A 16,370-nucleotide genomic window follows, 5' to 3' on the forward strand; every position below is an offset into this window, starting at 1 on the left:
TGTCACAAGTCAAACTTGTGGTAAAACTTACAGTGTTCTCACATTAAAGCAACACTGTATTCACACAACGTGGGAGAAAAGAATTCACACACTTCCTGAGGGAATTCACAGAGGGTTCTGCAAAGCATCTAAGCACTTCCAAAGAAATTCCACAGACACTTGTGCAGCACACACAGCTGCTATTGCTGTATATACATAGAGAATTTGACACATTTTCAAATCTTTGTAATATTTTTCCCTCCCATATAAAATATGGACTTGAAATATCTAAGTTTTCTTCCTGCTGCTTGTGATTTAGAGAGCCACTAAGGGCTTAATTACGGTTGAAAGCTGTAGCCCACAGTAGGGGAAAGGGCAGAGGGCCAATCTGCAGAATGAATTCCCGGAGCTCACTTGTGTGCCTCTAAGGGCAGCAGAGGAGCACAGCTTCTGTGCCACTGTGGCTGGATCGCTGTTTCTTGAGTGCCCTCTCTTGGCCTGGGGTGGCTCTACAGCAGCTCTGACTCAGTTTCCTCTCCTCAGGGCTTCTCAAATAAACCCCCCACAGCCTGGTTTAGCTACTCCAATGGCTTGGCCCGAGTCATTTTACAATAATCCCCCCTTCTGGGGTATACCAGTCCAAAAACAACAAACACAAAAATCCACCACAGAGTCTACAGCCCAGTCTCAAGCTGGGCCCAGCTCCTGCATCCTGAGGGTCTGCTTCTCAGACACTCTTCTGCAATCCCTCTAGCTCAGTTTTCAGTCTCTCCTGAGCTCTTTTCAGTCTCTGTCCCCCTCAGACCCACCTAGACTCCTTCAAGTTGCCACTGGATCTTTTGCTGCAACTCCCATGTTTTCCATCTTGGAGTCTTTCTGCTCTTCCTTCGTTGCAAGAAACTTTACCTAGGCCTCCTATCTTTCACTAGGAGGCCTAATTAAAGCACCTCACGTGCAAGTTACATGACCTTTCTTCTTCTCCTCATCTGGGGAAGCAAGCTAATTGTGTCACAGATGGGGGTGGGTCCATCTCTGCTTAAAGGGGCCAGCCACCCAGTGACAGCTATCCTTTCACAGGTTGCAGGGTGCACTTTTTTCCTATTTGAGGCCAGCTCTGCTAACCAGTGTGCGTGATGAGGCCATACAAAAGACCATGGGGTGGTAATACCAGCAGTAGCACTAGCTTGAAGCAGGTCTTTCACTTGGAGAAGTGCAAGGAATGCCATTTGCTTAGCCCTCTGGCACAGTCGCCAGACTGACTGAAGAATGTTTTTATGCTTTCTCCCCCTTAAAGGCTGGGGATAACTGAACCTTAAATGATTATGTAACTGAATCCATACTGATGGCACAATAGGCAAGTAAAGATGGAAAACAAGAAACTTTGCACTGTTTGAGGAAATAACCAATCCAGATAAAGAGTTTTTTAAAAGGCACTTACTAGGAACATAAGGAGGGTAGTTGAGGTCATTAAGAGCACAGCCTGGGTACTGGCCAGTTCCAAAATTGGCTGGTTCATTCATATCCTTAAATAAAAAGTTTTACATATGTACAAGTTGTCTTCTTTATTTTGGAAAAAAGAGAAGGAAAATATACTCAGACATACAATCCAGAGTCCGTCATAGTCAAGGACAGTTTTGAACTCAATACACATCTGGATCCACCAGTCAGCTGTCCTGGGGTTAGTGTAGTCAGGAAACACCGAATCTCCTGGGGGCCATGCCTGGAATTGACCGTAAGTATTTGATTAACATATTGTGACTTTTGATTTTGAAGAGTCGCTAACACTGAAAAACAACACTGCTACCTACATATAGGCTAATTTAATAAACCAACCTTGCCAACAGCTGGAGTTACTCCATCAGAATTGTTCACCCAGATTCCCATTTCTTGTCCAAGTTCATAGGGCCAATAAGTACCTGGTGCTTCATCCTTACTTAGGAAAGGATCCTAAAAAAAAAGGTATTCCGAGGATTATCATAAGCACTATGATAACAGCTACTTTCATTACTACTTTTCAGAATAATTTGGCAGATATAGCTAATATAGATTGTATTAATATTAGATTAAAACTACATTAAAATGGAGTTAAAGTTGACAGTACCTCTCAGTACAAAACCAAACATTATAATCCCTGAAATTTCAGAGTGAATGGACATCATCCAATACATTTAAGAAATGTCAGTGCTTGTGATTCTATATTAGATTAAACTGATTTTAAAGAAGCATTATAATTTTTCTCTTTCCCCCTGACCCCCATCATGGTGTCACTATTTGGCAGAGATAAGCTTGTTTGGGTACCCAGTTGTGCCTTTCCTTAATACAACACCTTAATATGTCTGCATTTTTTTAAGTTCAACCTTAAATCTGAATTTCCTGACTTTATAACACTTGATTCTGGGATAATTACAATAGCCCTGTAACATATTTTACCCTAAATTACTGATATATATTCTCAACCTTAACTCCACTTTAACATAAATTTTGTCTGGGAACTTCCATTTCATTAAGAGTTTCATTCATGAACACTAAACAAGAAATTCAAAGGGAATGTTACTATGTAATATTTCCAGTGATTTGAAGATATGAGGTATCAACCTTAAATCATTTTTTAAATGCTCACTTCAGATTCACCAGTACACTCTGGCTTCTTTATGCCATGCTGGAGAGTTCAAAGAAACCAGGAATGTACATCTCAGTGTCACCTCTCCTGTCCTCCAAATATCTCTGCTTCTTGCACCTCCTTACATTCCCCCTGCACATACACTCTAGCCCAGTCGCCCCTCCCTCCTGTACTCCACATTTCTCTGTATATACATACACATATATATATACACATACACACATATCCCCTTCCCCGCCCTTCTACACCCCATATATTCCTTTGTATACATATACAATGCACACTTAAACACACAAGTTTTTCATTTCCTCCTGCCCTACCTTTCAAAATGGCGACCATCTCCCATTGTTTTAATGGATGAAATGCAAAGCTTCCCTCAGTTGCAAGCCCTCTTTCAAATGGCCACTGTTTCCCATTTTTTCAAAGGTTTCAAAGTAGCAGCCGTGTTAGTCTGTATTCGCAAAAAGAAAAGGAGTACTTGTGGCACCTTAGAGACTAACAAATTTATTTGAGCATAAGCTTTCGTGAGCTACAGCTCACTGAATGTATCAGATGAAGTGAGCTGTAGCTCACGAAAGCTTATGCTCAAATAAATTTGTTAGGCTCTAAGGTGGTACAAGTACTCCATTTTTTCCAAGAGGGTGAAGCCAAGCTGCCTTTAGAGAAGATGGTGGCCCACTGTGTTGTCAGGAACACTGAGGACCAGGCGAATGGAGAAAGTAGCCAACTTTGCTCAGGCAGTCAGTGGCCTCAGTCCAGTTGAGAGTAAAAGGAGATAGATGATCTTTTCAATTCTTCCTTATGTGGGGGCTACTGTCCCCTCAATAACACTGAGGAAAAATGGAAGATTACAGCCATTTTGAAATGTGACGGTTCTTTGTGAGTTCTCTGTAATAGAACAATATTCTTCAGACTCTGCTGAAGGAGCAACTTTTAGTTATGAAGAATAACAGGAAAAAATTATTTATTAGTTCTAGAAACAATTCTTCAAATGTAGACTACTGTACATTATTTCAGTGAGTTTTAATTATAAGGGAAGTTTGAAGAATCTGTGATATTCCATTATTAAGATAATGAGGGACAAAAAAAAGGTTTGATACCAACTGTAAATTTCTCAAAAGGCTTCTGTGATTGGGTGTACCTAGCCCTTTCAAGCCCCCTGCTAGAGGCCCTGCTGTCTTACCACATTCCATGCTAGGAAGGAGCAGTAGAGGTAAGCCTGCCAAGAGATGTTGCATACGAGCAGCCAATCAGAGCTCAGCAGGCTCAGATAAAAGGAGCTTCAGGGCATTAGCAGGTCAGTTCCTGGTGGGACCAGAGGAGCAAGGAAGGGTGCTCAGTGCTGGTCACAGGAGCTCAAGAAGAGAACCAGAAGATAGGCTCTGGTGATACTTGCATTCATCAAGGAGGAAGAATTTAAGAACTTCAGCCATTAGATCAGGGTGAAGAGAAAGAGGCTACGTGGAAAAAGGCCCAGGGAATAGCAACATCAAACTGAAGGACGCAATGTGTGGCTGCTGTGTGTAGGGTCTCTGGGCTGGGGCCCAGAGTAGTGAACAGGCCCAGATCCTCCTCACTGGCCTACTAGTGAAGTGGCCTAAGTGCCAAGAAGGGGACAAGGCTCTGTTGGGAAGCCCAAGTGAAGGGCAAGACTTAAAGGAGCCCAGAGACGGGGCTGAAGACGTTGGGGAGGGCAGTGTGTTGAAGTCTTTGCTACCCCAGGAGGGGTTCATCCATTTTAAACTGTCTGGGTTGGCCAGAGTGCTGAGCCAATGACGACCCACCTAATGAGGTCAACAACCTGCAGGGCTGTGCTGGGGGCAGGAGAGCTTGCAGCATCACACCCAGCTGACAGGAGGCACTCACAAGAGGCGGCGCCTATCACATCTTCTTTTAAAATTAATTTGAACTCCTACATTAACAGATTTACTTGCAAATTCTTGAAAAAGTCATTCTGTGCTCAAAAAGCCAATGCTGAAATTTTGGCGAGAACAAACTGGATTTTTCAGTGTAAAACAAACAGGCTGAATCCCTATTTTAAGTGCAAAACTCAATTCAATCTTTACCATGGAGCTGCAACTGGTGCCTTAATAATTAAGTAATGTAAGTGTTAATTAGAATTTTAACCTACTTAAGTAGTTCAGCTTTGAAAAAGAGAACTGTCCATCTGCAGTAATTATTTTTTAATCCTGGAAAAGATGGTTCCCAAGAGATACCAAAGCTCTAACAAGTTGGCTTAATTAGCTATTCCTAATAAAAATCTCTGATTTCTTTTAGCTGAAAAGTTATTCCAGTGCATAAATCTACTATATAATGCAGCTTTAACATCATCCTAACGAGAACAAAAACTGCCATACCCGATTCTGCATTCAATAAAAAGTTTTTTTAGCACCCGTTAACTCTTCCGACACTATAGCTTTTAGTTGTTCATTTAGGGACAGATTCTGGGAGGTGCTATGCACTTTCAAATTTCATTGGCTTCAGTGAGAGTTGTCGGTAATCAGCACCTCTCAAAAATCAGGCCACACTTATCTATGTGCCCAAAAATGGATTTGGGGCCCAATTGTATGCACCCACATTTGAAAAGTTAAGCCTCAGCACCTCACAAAACTGGATCCCTAGCTGCTAAAATAATTGAATATTATTTTTAATCCTGAAGTCTAGCTAATTAAAAAATGTTAAATGATTTTAAATGACTTAAATGACTGCTTCTTGGAGCAGCTAGTCCTGGAACCCACAAGAGGAGAGGCAATTCTTGATTTAGTCCTAAGTGCAGCACAGGATCTGGTCCAAGAGGTGAATATAGCTGGACCACTTGGTAATAGTGACCATAATATAATTAAATTTAACATCCCTGTGGCAGGGAAAACACCACAGCAGCCCAACACTGTAGCATTTAATTCCAGAAAGGGGAACTACACAAAAATGAGGAGGTTAGTTAAACAGAAATTAAAAATTACAGCACCAAAGTAAAATCTGTGCAAGCTGCAGGAAAACTTTTTAAAGACACTATAATAGAGGCTCAACTTAAATGTATACTCCAAATTAAACAACATAGTATGAGAACCAAAAAAGAGCCACTGTGGCTAAACAACAAAGTAAAAGAAGCAGGGAGAGGCAAAAAAGCATCCTTTAAAAAGTGGAAGTTAAATCCTAGTGAGGAAAGCAGAAAGGAGCATAAACTCGGGCAAATAAAGTGTAAAAATATAATTAGGAAGGCCAAAAAAGAATTTAAATTACAGTTAGCCAAAGACTCAAAAAGTAATAGCAAACATTTTTTTAAGTACATCAGAAGCAGGAAGGCTGCTAAACAGCCAGTGGGGCCACTGGACAATCAAGATGCTAAAGGAGCACTCAAGGACGATAAGGCCATTGCAGAGAAACTAAATGAATTATTTGTATCAGTCTTCACAGTTGAGGATGTGAGGGAGATTCCCAAACCTGAACCATTCTTTTTAGGTGACAAATGCTGAGGAACTGTCCCAGATTGAGGTGTCATTAGAGGAGGTTTTGGAACAAATACATAAACTAAACAGTAATAAGTCACCAGGACCAGATGGTATTTACCCAAGAGTTCTGAAGGAACTCAAATGTGAAATTGCAGGACTACTAACTGTAGCCTGTAACCTACCATTTAAATCCGCTTCTGTACCAAATGACTGGAGGATAGCTAATGTGATGCTAATCTTTAAAAAGGGCTCCAGAGGCGACCCTGGCAATTACAGGTCAGTAAGCCTAACTTCAGTACTGGGCAAACTGGTTGAAACTATAGTAAAGAACAAAATGATCAGACAAATAGATTAACATAATTTGTTGGGGAAGAGTCAACATGGTTTTAGTAAAGGGAAATCGTGCCTCACCAATCTACTAGAATTCTTTGAGGGGGTCAACAAGCATGTGGACAAAGGGGTTCCAGTGGATATAGTGTATTTAGATTTTCAGAAAGGCTTTGATAAGGTCCGTCACCAAAGGTTCTTAAGCAAAGTAAGCAGTCATGGGATAAGAAGGAAGGTTCTCTCATGGATCGGTAACTGATTAAAAGATAGAAAACAAAGGGTAGGAATAAATGGTCAGTTTTCAGAATGGAGAGAGGTAAATAGTGGTGTCCCACAGGGGTCTGTACTGGGCCCAGTCCTATTTAACATAGTCATAAATTATCTGGAAAATGGGGTAAACAGTAAGGTGGCAAAATTTGCAGATGATACAAAACTACTCAAGAGAGTTAAGTCCTAGGCAGACTGCGAAGAGCTACAAAAGGATCTCTCAAAACTGGGTGACTGGGCAACAAAATGACAGATGAAATTAAATGTTGATAAATGCAAAGTAATGCACATTGGAAAACATAATCCCAACTATACATATAAAATGATGGGGTCTAAATTAGCTGTTACCACTCAAGAAAGAGATCTTGGAGTCATTGTGGATAGTTCTCTGAGTGTGCAATGGCGGTCAAAAAAGGGAACAGAACGTGGGGAATATTAAGAAAGGGATAGATAAGACAGAAAATATCATATTGCCTTCATATACATCCATGGTTTGCCCACATCTTGAATACTGCGTGCAGATGTAGTCGCCCCATCTCAAAAAAGATATATTGGTATTGGAAAAGGTTCAGAAAAGGGAAACAAAAATGATGAGGGGTATGGAAAGGCTTCTGTATGAGGAGAGATTAATAGGACTGGGACTTTTCAGCTTGGAAAAGAGACGACTAAGAGGGGGATATGATAGACGTCTATAAAATCATGACTGGTGTGGAGAAACTAAATAAGGAAGTGTTATTTTCTCCTTCTCATAACACAAGAACTAGGGGCCACCAAATGAAATTAATAGCAGCAGGTTTAAAACAAACAAAAGGAAGTATTTTTTTCACACAACGCCCAGTCAACCTGTGGAATTCCTTGACAGAGGATGTTGTGAAGGCCAAGACTATAACAGTGTTCAAAAAAGAACTAGATAAATTCATGGAGGATAGGTCCATCAATGGCTATTAGCCAGGATGGACAGGGATGGTGTCCCTCACCTCTGTTTGCCAGAAGCTGAGAATGGGCGACAGGGGATGGATCACTTGATGATTACCTGTTCTGTTCATTCTCTCTGGGGCACCTGGCATTGGCCACTGTTGGAAGACAGGACACTGGGCTAGATGGACCTTTGATCTGACCCAGTATGACCGTTCATTTGTTCTTATGTTCCAATTAATTTCATTCTTAGCTATTTCATTTTCTAGAATGATTTAATGAGTAACATACAAGGGGTTTCATTAAATTTTGCTGTAATAAATGTTTATCATTTTACTTTATAATCATTGTTACTTTTAGAACATCTTGCTTTGATTCTAAACAATACATTTGTTCTGACTCAGAATAAGTCACATTTGAAAATGGGAACACAGTTCAAGATAACCACGGTGAACAAGTCATGATACCCTTAGTTAAAATTCATCCTGGGGCTGAGAGGCAATAGAAGACTTCTAGCACAACAACGCTGTAGCATTTCCGATGCACAGGTGCCAGACTGCACTCAGATATGACCCCATTTTCAAGATATCAGTATCTAGATAAAAGTGTGTGTGGGGGGGGGAGACTTAGTACCTCATGCATGTATCTGCACTGATCATCTTTTCAACTCTGTATATGCCATCATAGAAATGGGCAATAGGGGGAAAGCCATGGCCATAGAGTTGGTAATGAGGACAAATCAATAACACAGAAGATTCTCAGGGATTGAGTTTCTTATCCCCCGGTGTTGGAATTTTGTTTAGATGGCTGAATGACTGCTACACTCTCTGCCACTCTGCCCATGAGTTCAAGATTCTGCCCTCTCCATCCACCACATCATCACAAAACTGTTTACTTGGGTTTTATGCGGTCAAGGTATAATATATATTTAATCACCATTCCTGAAATCATAATCAGAGATTCTAAATTTTGATGCACAAGAACTCTCTCTCTGCAACTGATCCTCCAAGGGAATTGAAAATGGAAAATTAGTTTTCAAAATCAAGAAAACTGGATTACACTTGCCTTGACTTTAGTTAGGATAGCTTTGCTGTCACCTTGGAATGAAACTCTTAATAATGTTCCAGCTCCTGACTCAATTTATGGGAGTGATTTACATCACTAAAGAATGAGAACAATAAAAGGATGATAGAAATTCCAGTAACTACACTAAAGTGAAGATGAAAATCTTCACTGCCAATGCAACCTATACTCTCCATTAGCATTTCAAAGATGATTGAATATATTTGCATTCATCCATGGCTGACAGTGACCCACTGTAGGGCAGGACAAACTAGACCAGTCTTTGTCATGTTTTCATCAGCGGACAACACAGTTCTTGGGATGTGTAAAAAATGTTCCCTAGCTGCAGGTTAGTTTCTTTCTGTTATATTACCTAGTTTCTATTAATTTATAGCCTGTATTAAGAATTCTTCATTTTTATATGTTATATTAATTTAGTGATCTAAATTTAGATTTATATAGCAATAATTTTTTGCACTTCTATTGCCCTTTGCATTTAGGCCTTTTCCCCTATTTTCTATTTGCAAATGGTTCGTGAACAGACTAGTTTTTTTCATTCATTTGTTCATTACTCAAAATTATTTAAACATGGTGGGCCAGGTCCTCAGTTGCTGGAAACTGGTATAACTCCATTAACTCCAATGGAGCTATGCTGACTTACAACTGCTGGCCCTTTCTGTGAATATATTTTAGGCTGTGAATTGCTGGCAAACTGTGCTCAACACTAGAGCTAGCTGGAAATTTTGCAGAAACATCTGGATTTGATTAATTTTGGTCAAATTGCAGGTAAGCTTCCCATAGCTGCTGGGGAGCCACGCCATCCCAGGCTTCCAGGATCCATGGGATGGAGGCCTCAGTCCTGGAGACCACAGGGCTTCCAGGGTCTGTGGCTCCAGGGCAATCTCACCATGTGGAAAGCTCTGAGGCCATGGACCCCAAACTTCCAGGCATAGCGCTATGCCTACCTACATACCTCCAGCTTTCATCCAGACCACACCACACAATCCATTGTCTACAGCCACGCTCTATGATACAACCGCATTTGCTCCAACCCCTCAGACAGAGACAAACACCTACAAGATCTCTATCAAGCATTCTTACAATTACAATACCCACCTGCTGAAGTGAAGAAACAGATTGACAGAGCCAGAAGAGTACCCAGAAGTCACCTACTACAGGACAGGCCCAACAAAGAAAAGAACAGAACACCACTAGCCATCACCTTCAGCCCCCAACTAAAACCTCTCCAACGCATCATCAAGGATCTACAACCTATCCTGAAGGATAACCCATCACTCTCACAGATCTTGGGAGACAGGCCAGTCCATGCTTACAGACAGCCCCTCAACCTGAAGCAAATACTCACCAGCAACCACACACCACACAACAGAACCACTAACCCAGGGACCTATCCTTGCAACAAAGCCCGTTGCCAACTGTGCCCACATATCTATTCAGGGGACACCATCATAGGCCCTAATCACATCAGCCACACTATCAGAGGCTCGTTCACCTGCACATCTACCAATGTGATATATGCCATCATGTGCCAGCAATGCTCCTCTGCCTTGAACGTTGGCAAAACTGGACAGTCTCTACGTAAAAGAATAAATGGACAAAAATCAGACGTCAAGAATTGTAACATTCAAAAACCAGTCGGAGAACACTTCAATCTCTTTGGTCACTCAATTACAGACCTAAAAGTGGCAATTCTTCAACAACAAAAACTTCAGAAACAGACTCCAATGAGAGACTGCTGAATTGGAATTAATTTGCAAACTGGATACAGTTTACTTAGGCTTAACTTAGGCTTGAATAAAGACTGGGAGTGGATGGGTCATTACACAAAGTAAAACTATTTCCCCATGTTTATTTCCCCTACCTCCCCCCGCTGTTCCTCAGACGTTCTTGTCAACTGCTGGAAATGGCCCACCTTGATTATCACTACAAAAGGTACCCCCCTACCCCCGCTCTCCTGCTGGTAATAGCTCACCTTACCTGATCACTCTCATTACAGTGTGTATGATAACACCCATTGTTTCATGTTCTCTGTGTATATAAATCTCCCCACTGTATTTTCCACTGAATGCATCTGATGAAGTGAGCTGTAGCTCACAAAAGCTTATGCTCAAATAAATTTGTTAGTCTCTAAGGTGCCACAAGTCCTCCTTTTCTTTTTGCGGATACAGACTAACATGGCTGCTACTCTGAAACCTACTTTATCCTGTGTCCAATTCCAACTGCCTATACATAACAATAGCAACAGCTTCACAGTGCCCTACCCAGACTCTGTTTGGGAAGCTCAGCCCTTAAAAGCACAGTCCCAAAGTCCTGCCACGAAGCCAGGAGCCTGGAAATCCTGGGACTGCCCTGCGCTGTAGACCACAGTGCTTTCAGACTCCCAGGCCAGCTGGTTCCCTGAGCTACCCAACTCCTGCAGCCTGGTAGGCTAGCTATACTACGGGAGTCTGGAAGTCTGGGATACCTGGCCCACAGCAGTCAACATAGTGGGAATGCCCTGGAGCTGCAGATCCTGAAAGTCCTGGCAGCTGTTTAGTAAAATTGACATGATTCTTGTCAGTCTCATGGTGGCCTACCACTAAATAGCATCAGTGGTGGGCAGCAGTGAAGCAAATAATAATCATGTCAATTTCACTCAGCAGCTGCAGGGTCTGGAGAATTGCTTTTTTCCATTTGGAAACATCATGTTTCAGAAAAGATCTCGGAATCTCCAGTTCACAGGAAATTGCAAACTGGTGAAATTTTTGATGAACCAGAAATTGTGAGTTTTGCCAGCTGTATTCACCACATGTATCACTATTTGTTGTTATCATTGATGACTGACCACTTTGGTTACATGGATCATTTGTTTCCCAGCTGGGTGAATGTTACTACAGTAGAACCTCAGAATTACTAACACCAGGGTTACAAACTGGCCAGTCCACCACACACCTCATTTGGAACCGGAAGTATGCAATCAGGCAGCAGCAGAGACAAAAATAAAATAAAAAGAAAAGGAGTACTTGTGGCACCTTAGAGACTAACCAATTTATCTGAGCATAAGCTTTCGTCAGCTACAGCTCACTTCATCAGATGCATACTGTGGAAAGTGTAGAAGATCTTTTTATGTACACACAAAGCATGAAAAAATACTTTCCCCCACCCCACTCTCCTGCTGGTAATAGCTTATCTAAAGTGATCACTCTCCTTACAATGTGTATGATAATCAAGTTGGGCCATTTCCAGCACAAATCCAGGTTTTCTCACCCCCCCCCCCCCGCCACACAAACCCACTCTCCTGCTGGTAATAGCTTATCTAAAGTGACCACTCTCCTTACAGTGTGTATGATAGATAACCTGGATTAGTGCTGGAAATGGCCCAAATTGATTATCATACACATTGTAAGGAGAGTAATCACTTTAGATAAGCTATTACCAGCAGGCGAGTGGGGTGGGAGGAGGTATTTTTTCATGCTTTGTGTGTATATAAAAAGATCTTGAACACTTTCCACAGTATGCATCTGATGAAGTGAGCTGTAGCTCACGAAGGCTTATGCTCAAATAAATGTGTTAGTCTCTAAGGTGCCACAAGTACTCCTTTTCTTTTTGCGAATACAGACTAACATGGCTGTTACTCTGAAACCTGTCAAAAATAAAATAAAAAATAAGCACACTACAGTACTGTGTTAAATGTAAACTACTAAAAAATTAAGGGAAAGTAGCATTTTTCTTCTGCATAGTAGTTTCAAAGCTGTATTAAGTCAATGTTCAGTTGTAAACTTTTGAAAGAACAATCATAACATTTTGTTCAGAGTTACGAACAACCTCCATTCCCGAGGTGTTCATAACTCTGAGGTTCTACTGTATAATAAAGAGGGGGCAGGTATGACCAAGTCACTGAGCCTTTGATTCTCTCCAGGAGCTGGTAATAGCAGCTAACAGGGGAATTTGGGAGGGAGTGTGAGAAGCTTTCCTTCCAGGTTCAGCACTATGTGTGATATCAAGATGGACAGCAATGGAACAGTGGTGGTGACCAGCAACAGATGTGCCCTATTCTTTCCTGCCTGAGGACCAAAGGGATTTCCTGTATACGAAGTGCAAGTTGGTGGCTGTGCTGGAGGAAAAGATTCTTGTATTGGAGGGGCAAGTTGACATGGTACTAAGAATCAGAGAAACTGGGGATTTCCTAGACAACCAGATCTGGGAAACACCCATATTGCAGAGTCAAGGAAGAATGGAGCCTGGAATCATTGAGAAGGGAAGTCAGAGAGGACTGGCATTTCATAACCACCAGAGGCAAGAGATCATGGTTGGAGACAGATGAGGCTAGACAGACTGTGGCCACCAGAGAGAAGAGAAGCAGGAGGAATTCTATATAGCTAGAAGTTTAAAATCAACACCAGGTCTTTAACATGAAAACTATGGAAGATACTTCTTAAGATCCAGCAGGTCTGAGGGAATGGAGAGATGTATGGATGGCAGCTGGCCCAATCTGTGAGGAAAAATCAAGCTTATCCACAAATCGTTCTCCAACCAGCCAAGGAAGACAGACAGACATCCTCACTGGAGATTCAATACTAAGAAGAATTGAAAGAACATTCTTCAAGGGATAGACAGACAACAGGACAGTGTGCTGCATTGCTGGAGCCATGACACAAGTCACTCTGAGATTGGGTAGGCTTCTGGAGTCTACATGTAAGGATTCATTGGGGATGGTTCATATCAGCAGTAATGACACTGTCAGGAGATATCTTGCAGATAATAGATGGCTTCAGGGAACTTGGAAGTATGCTGAAGAAGAAGAATATTCAAGCAATCTTCTCTTAGATACTACCTGTCTGATGAGCAAAAGGAAACAGAAGGCAGAAGATTCTGGAAGTGACTCACTGGCTAGGTAAATGGTGTAGGATAGAGGGTTTTGGTTTTGTGGAACATTGGTCCACGTACTGTGGGGAGAGGAGGCCTCCACCTCAGTAGAAGGGGAACCAATATCTTTGGGGACAGGCTGGAGGCAGTTAAACTAATAGCAAAAGGACAGGGTAAAAAGAGAGAAGATATGAGCACTCAGCACACAACTGAGAAACCTGAAACATGGTAGGATGATTTGCACTACTGGGATGTTAAAATCAATTGTTATAATCTATTTAGGAAGGATCAGTTGGGGGAAAAGGGGAGGGGGAGTTGCACTCTACATCAAAAATGGAGAGGGTTCAGAGAAGAGCCATGAGAATGATTAAAGGATTAGAAAACCTGCGTTGTAGTGGCAAATTCAAGGAGTTCAATCTATTTATCTTAACAAACAGAAGGTTAAGGAGTGACTTGATTACAGTTTACAAGTATCTAACTGGGGAACAAATATTCAATAATGGGCTCAAGCAGAAAAAGGTATCACATGATCCTAGCTTGAAGCTGAAGCAAGACAATTTCAGACTGGAAATAAGGTGTACATTTTTAACGGTGAGCCTAATTAATCTTTGGAATAATCGGCCAAATGTCGTGGTGGATTCTCCATCATTAACATTTTTTTAAAATCCAAACTGGATATTTTTCCAAAATATATGCTCTAGCAATTATCTGGAAGAAGTTCCATGGCCTGTATTGTACAGAAAGTCAGACTACATGATCCCTTTGGTCCCTTCTGGCCTTAGAATGAGTGAATCTATAAATTGGTGGGAGCAGTTTGTGGAGGTTTTGAAGAGGATGGCCAACAGGATTAAGAAGATATATTTCAAAATGTTTCCTTTCACACTTTTCCCAAAACATCAATACTGAAAAAAAATAAGATTATTGTAAGATTTGTAGATGAGGATAACATTTAAAATGAATTTTTATCTAGTTCACACAACGGTATTGTGTACAGCATGTGTGCATAGTCCCAGTCACAAAGTGGGTGGCCAGATTCTTGTCTGGTTTATACAGCGGTTTGGCAGAGCTCTGGTCAGGGACTTCGGTTGGCTGTAACTGAGAAATGTGAGGTCAATGTCAGTGACAGGGTTATAGCTTGGGGTAACACCGTCAGTATAGTGCTGCATTGCTGTTAAGATCTGTAGAGTAATTTTTCATATATCTATCAAGGACTTTTAAAAAAATAGTTTACTGGCCTTCAATTTTCTATCACCTACCATCACATTCCCTATAATTATTGTCCCAAAAAGTTAGTAATTTCACTACAAGTGAGTGTGTGCTGATCTACTGCAAATAAATAATTTTTATTAGAAATAAATTCTACTTCCATTTCTGCACAAAACGAAATCAGTTTGGTCATTATTACATGCTTTTTGACTACAGGCTCAAAATTTGTTTTTCACAAATTTTCATACAAACTTTCTTATATGAATATTAACAAAAAGCTACTGGGAAAATGAAGAATGGTTTCTAGTTTCCTAAAAAAGTTTGTGAATAGTTTTGTGCATATTAAGAAAATTAGTTTATTTTCAGAAAGGGAAATGCCTTCAACCAGTTCCCTCTCAATTCGAGTCCATAATTTTCATAGAAACTTCTTGGGAAAGTGTGAGAGAAAAATAAGTGTTGTGGCATACAAAGAGTATTGGTACAGAAGTACCTGATAAAAGCAATACAGCATTATAATGAGAAGTGTGTAAAGAATTTCTTTTGATTTACTAGTCAGATGAATGATATTGCAAGAGAAAAAGATGGAGTACCCATTTCAACAGCATAGATACTTTGGTGCCTAGATATTTCAGTGACTGGTACTACGTAAATACGTAGCATAAATTGAGAGAAAATTAGTGATGTTGTTAGTTTTACCAGAATAATGACATAGTGCATTCCATCTTTTTTCAGCTGTTGAATGTATTCTGGCAGACCTGCATAGTTTTCTTTATCATAGGTGAAGTCCAAACGACGATCCATGTAGTCGATATCACCATACTGGACATCCTGACAGTTTTGAACATGAAATTATTTTAGTATGTTGTTAACTAAATCAGAATTTATGCTACTTTATTTAAGAATCCTCAAAAAGTAATTAATCTGCCATCAAATGTAATTTAAACTATTGGATATATCAAAAGGAAATTTCTGATTAACTTTAAGAATAAGGCAGCTAAATTCTGCTCTCACTTCCTCCACAGTAAATCCAATGTATAACTCCATTGAGTTCATCACAGATACTCCAGATTGACCATTATGTAATTGAGAGCAGAACTGGATTTTAAAAAATCATTTAAATTTGTGAACTCCTGGGATACTATTTGCCAAATTATTACACAGAATTATTAATGCTCTCATACTGTACAATTCACAGGGCAATTGTTCCCTTCTATTATTATTTTTTTACTCATTTCATTTTGAGAAGGTAATTAAATAATTAAACTGCACTTTGAAAAAGTCATACTTACATATGGAATACCATACTGCCGCATGCGATTAACTGTTTTCTTTACCACATCAAGGCTGTCATACCCAAAACGGGACAGCTGAAATCCCAGAGACCAATAGGAAGGAAAATGTGGGCGTCCAATGGCCTAAACCAGGAATTAATACATTCTAATAGACGAACAGAAAACTCTGGAGACAGAAATATAACGTAATTCTAAGAAGAACACATGTTTATCGGTATAGCTTCCACACACTCATTAAAACAGGGGGAAAGGAATGGCTTACAGTCTTTGTTGTGCTATTTTACTCAACTAGCAAAGTGTGCTATGAGAAAATACTTGCTGTAAAATTCTGCAATTAAATTATTTCCCTTCATTTTTCCAAGAATGATACAGCAACAAATATTGTGG

At 40.5% G+C, this 16,370-nt stretch overlaps 1 protein-coding gene across 1 annotated transcript in view; it reads right to left on the reverse strand.

The window, feature by feature from the left end:
• LOC102934244 (maltase-glucoamylase, intestinal-like) overlaps window positions 1-16,370 on the reverse strand; it is a 91,305-nt gene that overhangs the window by 37,358 nt on the left and 37,577 nt on the right. The window contains exons 6-10 of the mRNA XM_007056426.2: window positions 15,981-16,106; window positions 15,388-15,519; window positions 1,813-1,926; window positions 1,583-1,699; window positions 1,418-1,502 (exon numbers count right to left, since the gene is read on the reverse strand). Coding sequence (XP_007056488.2) covers window positions 1,418-1,502; window positions 1,583-1,699; window positions 1,813-1,926; window positions 15,388-15,519; window positions 15,981-16,106 — 574 coding nt within the window. The remainder of the gene's footprint in view (window positions 1-1,417; window positions 1,503-1,582; window positions 1,700-1,812; window positions 1,927-15,387; window positions 15,520-15,980; window positions 16,107-16,370) is intronic.

The sequence above is a fragment of the Chelonia mydas genome, chromosome 1 (genome assembly GCF_015237465.2).
Source record: "Chelonia mydas isolate rCheMyd1 chromosome 1, rCheMyd1.pri.v2, whole genome shotgun sequence".
Classification (NCBI taxonomy): domain Eukaryota; kingdom Metazoa; phylum Chordata; order Testudines; family Cheloniidae; genus Chelonia; species Chelonia mydas.